The sequence below is a fragment of the Perissodus microlepis genome, chromosome 23, assembly GCF_051167445.1.
Source record: "Perissodus microlepis isolate ML-2025 ecotype Zambia chromosome 23, ASM5116744v1, whole genome shotgun sequence".
In the NCBI taxonomy this organism is placed as follows: Eukaryota; Metazoa; Chordata; class Actinopteri; order Cichliformes; family Cichlidae; genus Perissodus; species Perissodus microlepis.
Genome location: NC_140482.1, coordinates 40315187 through 40327367, shown reverse-complemented (window position 1 = coordinate 40327367; position 12181 = coordinate 40315187). Strand labels below are relative to the sequence as shown.

Here is a 12181-nt window from a genome sequence, read left to right as displayed (position 1 = left end):
TTACAACAAAAAAACAACAACAACAAAAACACAAAAATCACCAACAACCCCCAAACAAAGTCCCCCCTCCCCTCCATCAGAGATCTTCGGGGCAGGTTTGAAAGATCAAATCAAATGTAATACGGCTTATAAAACAGGAACTATTTATTTTATTCGTTTATAAATATCAATGTCAAACCACTATATTAGAAAAATAAATGGTTTGTTTTAATGTCATTAGCAGATGAACAATACACATATAGTGAATGTTATGGTCATTTTGGGCTAATAATTTCTTTGAAATGTCCTTTTTTTCCATGGTGGGCCGATTGCAAGTTGTACCTCAGAAAGTTTTGGTAACCCTCAACAAGCTTCTGGCATAGTTCTGTCTGGATATTTGACCGCTTTTCTTGTCTCATTCTCCTCATGTCTGCATATATTGTATGTGTACATATTTAAGTATTTCACATAGTTTGCTTGTTTGTTTGTTTGTTTACTTGTAACCGTTTGAATAAATTTGTGACTTTTTTGTAATATTGTTTAGTATGCTTTTTGGTCTTTTTATTGTCTGTGAGGTTATTTTGGTCTATACAAATAAAGCAGACTTGCCTAATGATTTCACATTTTATTTTCTCAACAAGATCTAGCATGTTTGCTGTTATGGATATAAAGAAATATAAAGCATAGATGGGGATAGCAAGACAAAAAAAACCACATGGTTTATTAAATGAATGTATGAAAGAAAGATGAAAAATGAAAGAGTTAGAGTTCCTAAAGCCTTTAGGAAACAATCAAAGACCAAAATAAACACAAAATGAATAGACTGTACTTGTACTACTAAGATTCATCCACCATTTATGACTCGATTAGCTCATTATTACAGGAAATACTCAAGTTAACATGTCTCCTCTGAAGTCTGCAGCCTCTCCTGTGAGACTGAGAGAGAAAGCAGCTTTAGTTTTTGCTCTGTTTGACCAGTTGTTCCACTTCCTTCATGAGGCGCAGGCAGAGCTCATCCTGCCACGGCAGAGCAACACACTGAACCGCCACAGGTAGACCCTCACCACCGGTCACTGCCTGAACACAAAAACACACTCCTGTCACTTAACGCTTGGCAGCTGGACACACCACAGTCTCCTTCATCCATCTACTGACAAACTCTGAAACTACTAATACATTGTGTGTATATCTGCATGGCAACAAGGAATGTGACAATATTTCTAGTTACAATAGTCTGATATGTTTCATTTCTTGGTTTTGTGTATGGATGGGCCTTTTACATGTTGGTGTTAAAGAGTCTGTTTTATCATTATACCCACCACCACCACACTGGACATCTCTAAGTACATAAATGCTCCCGGAACCATGATGTAAAGTCATGTAAAGGCAGTTGATTTCCCTATCTCTTATACAGCATTTTCTTTAATAAAATGCAAGAAAAAAAATGCTGGTTTCAATGTTCCCAGTCTAAGGGCTTTTTAACTTTAAACATATTGTCAAAGTTTTGGTCATCTGTTTGTTAATTTGTTGGTTATTTAGTGGAGATGCTTTTGAGTGCCCATTGAGGTTTCTCAATCCAACTATTGGAATAAACAACCAACACTGTGAAAACACTTAAAAAAAATTCTCTTACCCAATCGGTAACATTCAGAATAAAATTACGTGCCTCACAAATGTTTCACATGATGTTACTTATCAGGGCTGCAATATAGAGCTGTTGCATTGATTTAATTGCCATTTTGAAATACACAGAGGATTTGGGGAATGACATTAAGTAAAAGGTCCACTGATCTCTTACTGACACTATTGATTGGTCACCCATATTGGACATTTAACATTAGTGAAACAGGTCAACAGCTGTAAGTTCTATGGCATGATAACATTATCATGGTCATCACAGGTCTATCCTGTTAAAGAAGCTCAGAAATGACCTCACTTTTAGAAAACCTAAGAGCGCTAACTTCCACTAACAAGCCAGGCTGGTCCAGGACAGAAAGATGCAGGTGACTGAAACCCCCCCAGAAATTTATTCTATAATAAATTCATCTATAGTTTAGGCTTCACATCCGTGTCTCCTGAGAGATTATGCCTGCATGAAAACCTAGTCTTACAGTAGATCCAGCTCCATATATTTCATCAGTCTTCCCTCACTGGTATGTTTCACTTACCTCTTTCAAAACCTTGTTAAATTTGTCGGGATAGTGCTCGAATTCCTCCTCATCCTCTGCAGTCACTGTAGAAACAGTGACTACACCGGCAGGAAAGTTTAGGAGATTGTAGACAAATGTGTAATTGGTATTGACTGAAAAAAAACAAAACATTGAATGATGAAGAATACTGAAAGAGAATTCTTTCTTTAACCCTTACAAATTTTGTTGCCATTTCATCAACTCATGATTTGGAAATTTTAATAAAAATGCATTCACATTGCCATTTGTCTTAATGTTCTAATCTACATGTAATTCTCTTAACTGAGTAATTTCTATAGCAATGGTGGGCAATTAATTTTCCCAAGGGGCTACATGTGAAACTACAACTGCCTTGGAGGGCTGCACTAATAAGTGGAACTTTGTGAATCTTTAAACAAACCAGCTCTGGATGAATGTTGCTCTCCATCTGGCTTGAAATAAAATTGCAACTTTCCCATGAAAGCCTTCATCAAGTTGTACAAATGCCTTCTATTCAGCATCGCAGGGCTTTGGAATGTCTTTGCCTTTCTTGTCACAACACCTCCCAGTGTATATTTCAATGCAAATGTAACAAAGTCAGCTCCGGTTCAAAATTTCAAAAATTTGTCAGTGTCAGGTTTGAACCACAGCAGAATGCTCTCCATAAACTTAGTACACCGCTTTCCTCGGGACTTCACTGAATACTAAGAGGGAATGTCTTGTAAAAACAAAAAGATCCCAAAATCAACACTACTTTCTGCATCATGTTTTTTTGTATGTCAGGTGACATCCTTCGGGGGTAACAGACTAGCATCTCTCAGAAATGGCTCTTCCAAAATAAATGACAGGAAAGCTGTAATCTCTGGAACATGTACATTTTAGAAAACTAACAGTCACCTAAAAATATTTCTGATCTTATTTGTGACTTATGTTTAAAACTAAACATCTTATAGTTTACCTTGAGATTACAATTTGTTGAAAACAAAGTGACGCACAGACTATGCTGTTTTATTGTACTCAGTGTACCATACCTGAGGTTTTGCCACAGTATAAGAAGTTGTAGGCTGGTCCAATCACAGGACACAGCAGCACATCGATGTTGCAGCTCCTCCAATGTGCTATTGTCTCTTGAATGTAGTCCTAAAGAAAACACAGGAAATCTCAATTTCATCTTCAGACTTTCATATGTGACCATGCATCATCAGCTGACAGTACCTCAACAGCAGCATGTTGCTTCCACAGCTCTGGAACAGATCTAAAAAATGAAGCAGAACGTTTGGATATAATTCCTAGCACATGGAAATGTAACAAAGAAACTGAGATTCAAGCACAAATGAACGATTTCAAGAATACTTTCTCACCCAACTCCACAAAGAGCACTCATTCTGGCAGAAGTGTGAGGAGACTGGGGTAAAAAAAAGTTTCATCAGATTAAACTGTCAAGATCAAACTGATGTATGAATTCATATACATCTGTCAGAAGACGAAACAACGCACCACAGGTTTGAGGAGGAATGAAATTAGTTTCTTCAACCACTTAGGAAGCCTGTATACAAAAATTTGTGGCTCCAGACAAGGATCCACAGGTCCCCCCTTCCTAAAATTAAAAAAGGAATCCTTGGCACATGGGAAAGTAGTCTGGTCAGAGAAACTGAAGTAAAAATTACTGTAATGGTTCCAAAAAGAAGCACAAGCCCATGTGCCCTATAGATAATGTCAGAATGGTGATGTTCACTGGTTAGCACTGAAACAAAAATTACATTTCTAGCTATTAGATGATGTAAGTTAACAAGAACATATTAAGTAATTATTAAAAAAAAAAAAAGGTCCAACTCACAGTTTTTGTAGCAGGGTGGTAGTTCCATCTGCCAATAAGCCCCTAAGCCACAGCTCAGGGACAATTTCATTCATCTTCAGTGGACAGTAAGGGACAAACTAAAGACATAAATAATATTAAAGACATATGGCTCACATAACACACTTGACCGCAATCAGTGTGTGTGGTGACGTCTTACTGTGTGTCCCGCCTGCTCTAGCAGAGCTTTGACCTCTCTGACGCCTCGGGCCATGCTTGGAGATGGATGTGTGTAGCCATCGCTTTCCAAATAACCAATCCTTAGAGGTCTGGAGCTTCTGTATATCTAAGGGTCAATCATTTTGAGAGATGAGATGGTGAGATAGCCTTTATTTGTCAGTTGCAGTATCAGTATATGTATGTGTGTGCGTGTCCATAGTTCAGCTGAGACAGTGTCCTTCGCCCTGCCAGGCTAAGTAAACAGCCAAAACAGCTGTGTAAACAGCTGGCGCCAAAGGGGTATCCGCATAAGTGATGGTATTTTTTACTTTAGTGCGAACAGCTCATATGAATTTCAAAGCAGTTCTACAGTCCAACACTGGTCTCTCAATCTCCCGTTGGAGAGCTGCGAGCTTCGCCATACTTGCGTTCTGTGATGTTGTCATTTCTTGTGCTCAAGGAGCCGATTCTGAGAACTCACGGCAGTGTGCCTCCCCGAGATGTCATCCAATTTGCACCCAGAGATGTTATTCCGGGCTAGCCCTTCCGAGATGTATCCAGTCTGCAGTCAGAGCTCTTATTCTGAGTATTCACAGCAGCCGTAGCCTCTCCAAGATCTTATCCGTGCTGCACTCAATGAGCCCATTTTGAGAAACTCACGCCTCTCCCATCGTTCCAATCCCAGCGGGCAGCCTTGTGGGGGTTTGAACAGCCGGTTCCGCTTTCTTAATTCTTCGATAAGTCAGGGCCAAGCCAGCTCCGATCAGCCAGAACCCTGTTACCATGGTTCCGAATAGGTAGATATCTTCAGCACTCAGGCTCACCCAAGCCCAAACTTCTCGTTGAGAAAGGGGTGTCAATTGCATTTAGGGACCAGTTGATCCAATCCATAATTCCTCTTTTAGGTTTTAGAGAACAGACTGTGAGAGAATGTTCCAGGGAAAATACAAAAAAAAACACGAGACTAGACAAGGACATAAGCAGGGAAGATAAGGGAGAGGAGAAAAAGTGCGCCCGCCTCCTCCGAGAGCCAAAGAAGAAAGGAAAAGATGGCCTTTAGTTAACTTGTTTTTAAATATAAATCTTAATGTATTGTTTATTCTAAGACATTAACACATTTAATAAGTGTGTTAAGACAATAAGCCATTTCATTAATTTACAAGTTTGAACATTTAGTAACTATCTGGTCAAAGTCCAGTAAAATAATCCTGAACAGTCTTCATTTCACCTTCAACTTTCAGGTTAACCTCCTAGCACCTGGCGTCCACATATGTGGACATCACATTTTGGGTTGTGTAGACCAAAATACTACATTTTGCTCTACAAGGGCCTGATGTCCACTTACAAGGGTGTTATACTGCCACTGTTCTATCGAAATTTTAAATGAATATCCTCATATGTGGCTCTCATTTTTCTTAAAATCAAAAATCTGGTAAAAAAATAAATAAAATAAAATCTGGTAATTCTTTGTTTTTACATTCATCGGGTCTCAATATGCCCAAATATCAAAGCGAAATTAAAAATGCATGCCATGGAAGAGTTCGGGTCTTAGGAGTTTAAATAAGAAAATCCAACAAACCACCTACAAAAATATCCAAAGCAAACAAAAGCATGTTTATTTATGTAAACAATATCTTGTTGTTTAAGAGTGAAAAAAAGATCATACGCTAGCTTATCAGGCAATTACAAAAATTGTCATCAACAGACACACCTCCATGTTAAAAGGTAATGGTGGAACAGTGGGGTCCAAAGAAAACATGTGGTCACAAAGAAGTGCCTGCATGCACAGAGCCAGGCTGTCCACATCTCTTGCCATGGGTCCAGGAGATGACGACACTAGTTTAATATAAAACAAGAAGCAGTAAACCATATTCCCAGACTGTGGAATATTACAGCAGTTATGTAACGTCACATTTTACTTTGTTTAGTAAGTAGATATGTCACTTACCTGTCTTTTGCCCTCGATAAATTGGACGAACTCCCTGTAAACTAATCATTACACAAAAGGTGTTAACAAACATAAACGCTTAACTCAGCAATGTATAATAAATTTCCAGGAAACTGACTGAATGAGACCCACCTGAGCCGACCTGCAGTTGGCTTGAAACCACAGATTCCACAGAAGGATGCAGGAATACGGATACTGCCACCTATATCAGTGCCTATACCAAGCAGGGAGCCCCCTCCCCCGATGAGAGCCCCCTCCCCACCAGATGAACCTCCAGAGGTCTTCTGGGGGTTATGAGGGTTCACAGTCTGCCCGTAGATAGGATTACTGCAGTCATAGCTGAATGTGGCCAAAGACATATGGGTAATGAGTCCTTGCATATTATGCACACTTGTAATGGGCAAAGACAACTAAATAAGTGCACATAGTATTTAAATGTACTCCAGATTTATGTCAATCTCTGATAAAAGATTTACCTCAAAAGAGCTTGAGGCAAGTTGGTTTTCACAAAGGGAATAGCTCCTTGTTTCTTCAGGACTTGAACAAGCACACTGTCCTTTTCAGCGGGCTGGTCCAGGTTAATGACCACACCACAAGAACAGTCATGATTCTAGTGTTGGAAAAAACAAAGACAATAATTGTACATCAAATACCTGAGCTATGATGCTCAAGAATACTATACTCAGTACTGTTTACACTGAGTAGGAGACGCTCTGTATCTCATTGTACATCTGTATAGTGACAATAAAAGCATTCTGTTCTATTCTATGACATACTTACTAATGCTGATGGGTACAGAAGAGGATTAGGGCCACTGGGAAAAAAAGTGGGCACGTCTTTTTTTTCTTCTTTTCCAGAATTCTGAGAAAAGTAGAAAAAAAAAGACGTGCCCACTTTTTTTTCATTGGTCCTAATCCTCTTCCGTAGATGGGAAATACCTTAAATGCAATATTTTCTTTGATGCTAACTGGAACTCCGTACAAGAGACCATCCTTGTTGGAGCCAACAGTTGTCAGCTGGTCCAAACTCTCCAGCAAAATTTCAGTGCAGCAGTTCAGCTTTTTGTTTACAGCCAGAGTCTGTTGGAAAGGAAACAAGCACAGACAGATTCAGACAAACATATCAATCTTTGTAAGCCCTCTGTGGAATATTAAAGTCTTTTTGGAAACTCAAATATTTCTTTGGCAAATGAATCTGGTTTGCTTTCATAAATATTATGACCAAATGTCTATAAACCTTAACCGTAGCAAAGACACAAGTGTAAGTAATAAGAAATACCTAGTTAGCTGAGAGTATACCTAAAGTAGAACACTGATACAAGACTGGAAAATGAAATTGATTATTTAGTGTAGACATTAGCTTTTGCTCTATTTTATCCATTATGTAAGCTCTGTGTTATGTTAGGTCAGGGGTGGGCAACTCCAGGTCTCGAGGGCAGGTGTCCGGCAGGTTTCAGATCTCACCCTGGGTCAACACACCTGAATCACATGATTAGTTCAATACCAGGCCTCTGGAGAACTTCAGGACGTGTTGAGGAAGTCATTTAGCCTCTTGAATCAGCTGTGTTGGATCAAGGACACATCTAAAACCTGCAGGACACCGACCCTTGAGGCCTGGAGTCGCCCACTCCTGTGTTAGGCAGTGAACCTTTGCGTCATGCTGAACACTGAACCTTTTCCATGTAAGAGTAAAACACATCCTCAGGGGTAAGTGAGCCTTCCTTCAGTTGCTTTGTCACTTCAGATAAAGACAGGGCAAGGATGAAAGAAGAGTCAGTGGTTGGATGCTAGAAGACACACAAAGAACCATGTCAGAAAAAAGCTGCAACAAAGAACTAAAATGGTATGGATCTACAGAATCAAGATTCTTTATTTGCCAGTGTTGCATCTCCCTACCAAATTTAATAAAAGACAGCTTGCTAATAATGAAATAAACAGCAATGAAGACATATAGAAGGAAAAACCCATCGTAAATTGTGTAGACAACAATGTGAATAGAACCAGAACAGGCTCAATAAAACTGAGCACTGACTTTTGTATGGACCTATCAGAGGGATGAATTGCTCAAAAGCATTTTGAGTAACTCACTGCATTTAGGCAAGGAAGCATGTTCAAGATGACCTGCTCAGATTCATCAAAATTGTGAAGAAACGTGATTTATGTGACTAAACGTGGCATGACTGTCAGTGCCAGATGTTCCGATCTCAGTATTTTAAATGCTACTGAAGTTTTGAAAATGCCTTGTTGATGTTGATATACATATACTCAAACGTTTAGTGGCTTCTCAACAAGAACATCTACAGGCTCCTGTATTTCTTATTATGCTTATAAATCACATCACGGGCAGAAAAGTAGCTTCTGCAAGGGTTTCCTTAGAATAACAGAAAAACCATATTTACTTCTAAAGAAAAAAACAAATACCTGACTGTATTCGTTTTCGGATGGCTGCTTTGCTACATTAGTGCAACAAGTGTCACCTGGCAGTTTGTTGCTCTCTGCCAGGTGATTGGCTGAAGAGCTATGAAAAGGTAGTGGGTGTGTGGGGTGAAGTCAGCGCTCTTCTGTGGAAAAAACCAGAGGCAATTAATTCACTCAGGTGCGAGTGGGTATACTGTCGGTAAGAGACTTTTGCCATTTTTGTTTGGATCGTTTGCTATTGCATGTGCCTATTTTTAATGTGTCATTGGACTTTTTTAGTGTGACCACGAATTTTAATAGAAGAACTGATCAAGCCCTAGATCGACTGCGCGCAGGGAAACTGATCAATATTGTAGGTATATTGAGTGTTTGTTTTAGCTTCATGATTTTGAATGGTTTCATAAAATTGATATTTTATTGGGTAATATTTTAATTGATAATGTTGTTTGTTTTTCAGCTGTGCTGTCTCTGCTGTCCTTTTTTCGTTCTTTTGATTGATTTGTAATTTTGTTTTGGTTAGTCCGTCCAGCCGTAAAGGCGGCTATTGATTGAGAGTAAGCTGTGTAAGGGCGGACTAACCTCCCTTTTTGTTTTTTGTTTAATTGTTTGTGCCACTTCCCTTTATCTCCCAGATCGCAGGCCATGCATAGCACTGATTCCCAGCTGCGCCGAGACCCGAATTGTTTGCAGTGTGTGCCACGATTGCAGTGTCGCTAAGCGGGGTGTGACGCGGTTGCAGTGTTGTTATTTTCGCACAGTTTGTGTGGTAAGTCTCATGTGCAGCTGGGATATCAGCAGGATGTGTTGTAAGTCCTGTCTGGAAATGACTGGGAGTTTGTATGTCTAACTCATGTAATAAATAAATGATCGATTTATTTCTTTGCCCCGTTTATTCACCCCTTGTCCTCGGTTACATTTGTGCAAGATAATGCACTAATGTAACAAAGTTCAAATCTTCTTCTTGGTGTTGAGTTCACTGTACTCTTCTTCTGATTCAGGTCTCTAAAGTCACCAGAATCTAATCAAATAGAGGACCTTTATGGTGTGTTGGAATAGGAGATTTGTATTATGGATGTACAGCCAACAACTCACCAAAACTGTTATGTTATTGTGTCAATTTGGATCAAAACTCTAAGAAAACAACTAGTTGAATCTCTGCCAGGAAGAATTTGGGGGGTGGGGGGTGGCCTTTAAAAGAAAAGGCAATCTAACCCAATAATAGCAAGGTGTTTCAAATAACTTCTCCACAGAGTGTAAATGCAAAAGACAATCTAGAAATAGCAGTAGGTTATTATCGCTGTGTTTGTCCGGCTAAGTTTATTTTTTTAATGCTCAAGGTAAGCCTGCTGACAACAAAAGCTGTCAGTGATCTGATAAATTATGTCGAAAACGCCATCAGGTTCGAACTAAAAGCAGAAAATTCAATGTTTAACTTTCCCCCAAAAAAAACCCTAAATTAAGGCTGAACTCTCACCAACTCTTTGTATCGGAGCACCGCCTGCTCTCCCCGCTGCAAGCTCTCCTCTCTCCTGTTTTTGGCTCTCCTGATCTTTTCCTCTGCCTTTCGGTAGCTGCTGATCTTTTTCACCAACACAACCACAGATCCTACTGCACAGGCAACACCAGTGAGCAGAGCCGCCGTCTGACTGTCCATCTTCACTCCCTTGAGAAAATCCTGGATGTTCTGCAAGGCTTGCATTTTTGTCCTGTCACCGCAACTCCAGTTTTAAACGGGACAGGTCGGCCTTAGTCAGGCTTAAGTATGCTAATCAAGAGGGCGCTGTTGTGCCTAAATCGGCCAAATGGATGATCTCGTCGTGTTGGTGTTGATCCTGGAACAACATAGTAAATGTTGTTCCAGGATCAACATTGCAAGTGACTAGTGATGGGTCGGTCGCGAACGAAATGGCTCTTAGAGCCGGGTCTTTGACGTGAAGGACGCGAGCCGGCTCCTTATCGCGAGCCCTGGGGTTTTTTTTGTTTTGTTTTGTTTTTTTTTGTTTTTTTTCCTTTCTCTCACCCTCTCTCGCACTTTTTTTCCGCTTCACTCAACACCTGCAACTTTCCTGCTGGGTGCCCAAAGTGGCCTTTTGTTGAGGCAATTTTTATTTTAATTTATAAAAAAATGTTTTAATGTGTGTGTGTGCTGTAGAGTTTTGTGCCCCTCAACAATAATATTTAACGATTGATCACAGTTTTGCTTAATAAAAGGATCTGGCCTGCATGAGTCAAATGACTACAATTAACCAATTATCATCCTTGACTGCAGAGTGTGCTAGTTACGAACCAGGAAGCTTGCACAGAGCACACGCATTTTTTGCGGTTTCAGCAGTGAGGAGCTGTTAGAGAAACACAAGTTAAATGGGAGACGCAGACTGATGCAGCAAAAACCAGCAAGTAGGCTGTACACATAGCTGGACTGGCAATCGGGCATACCGGGCATTTGTCCAGTAGGCTGATCGGGATTTTTCATTTTTATGGTAAATGGCCTGCATTTGTATAGCGCTTTACTAGTCCCTAAGGACCCCAAAGCGCTTTACACAACCAGTCATCCACCCATTCACACACTGGTGATGGCAAGCTACGTTGTAGCCACAGCCACCCTGGGGCGCACTGACAGAGGCGGTGCTATGGGCTGATGTTTTTTTAACGGTATAAACAATGAAAGGTGGTGAGTTGGCAATATTGGTCATGATCAACTTTGGGCTGGACCAATTACAGCCGAGGAGGCTGAACTTTAAAGTTCCATATTGAGGTGAAAAGGAACACGAAAGGTCCCGTACTTCAGCTAGAATGGGGAAAAAAAAGACACAAAGCTGTAATTATTCTGTCTTTAAGCTGCACAGCTGCCTCTTCTTCTCACATTTTCTGCCCCTCCCTCTCATGTTGCTACTTCAATCATGAAACTGATCAATGATCAGCTGATCGGTTTTACTGTCGCAAGGCCCGTCTCTCTTGTTTGTTTGTTGCCCAATTTGCGCCAGAGAGAGGAAACCAGCGGACGTCGCACTAAACAAGAGCAGCACATTTAAGCTTGAGAAGCTGTTGTTAGATTTTATTTAATATTACTTTCTAGTACCAACTGATGTTTGCTGGAGCCATGATATCGGTTTGGTGAGAGGGAAACATGAAGATGAAACCAGGAGATGTTCTTACTGAATCATCAGAGCTGAACAGGTGATGGAGAAACAGGTTTACCTTTTAGGTGAGATGAATGAGTTGAAGGGAAGTTATGAACTGTTTCTGAGAGACAAATAACACCAGGATCCTTTTTTTATGTAGCTGACAGCTGGTAACTGTGCAGGGGCGGGTCTAGGAAAGTTTTGCCAGGGGGGGCAGGTAGGGCATTAACAGGGAAAGGGGGGGCACAAAGAAATACTTTTCTTTCTTATTCTCATTTCATTTCCAGTAAGTACTGTTTAGAATACCAGAATAGGGAGTACGGTGTAGGTTTAAGCATATATGTACACGTTGGTAAACTGTTTTGTGACAAATGATAAACTGAAACAAATGAGCCTGCTGTGTGAAATAGTGCTGGTCATAGCTACTAGTTAATTGGGTAAGGATGTCATGGGTCTGTAGCTCTGTCCACCGTTTTAGGGAACATATTTAGTTTTAAAGTAATTTACAGGGCTTTCCCTGCCTTTCTGGAGGG

The 12181-nt window shown here is 40.2% G+C and overlaps 1 protein-coding gene across 1 annotated transcript; it reads right to left on the bottom strand.

Annotated features, from left to right (window-relative positions):
- Positions 1-253: 253 nt before the first annotated feature.
- LOC146362180 (vitamin D3 hydroxylase-associated protein-like) lies at positions 254-10432 on the bottom strand. The gene is made up of 15 exons (XM_084922398.1): positions 10001-10432; positions 7782-7895; positions 7048-7188; positions 6586-6719; positions 6242-6448; positions 6110-6150; positions 5873-5997; positions 4163-4288; positions 3985-4082; positions 3645-3744; positions 3509-3552; positions 3363-3402; positions 3179-3287; positions 2148-2281; positions 254-1056 (listed from the first exon to the last, which is right to left on the bottom strand). Exons 1-15 carry the CDS (start codon positions 10223-10225, stop codon positions 934-936), a joined length of 1761 nt encoding a protein of 586 aa, XP_084778524.1. The 5' UTR covers positions 10226-10432; the 3' UTR covers positions 254-933.
- Positions 10433-12181: the final 1749 nt, after the last annotated feature.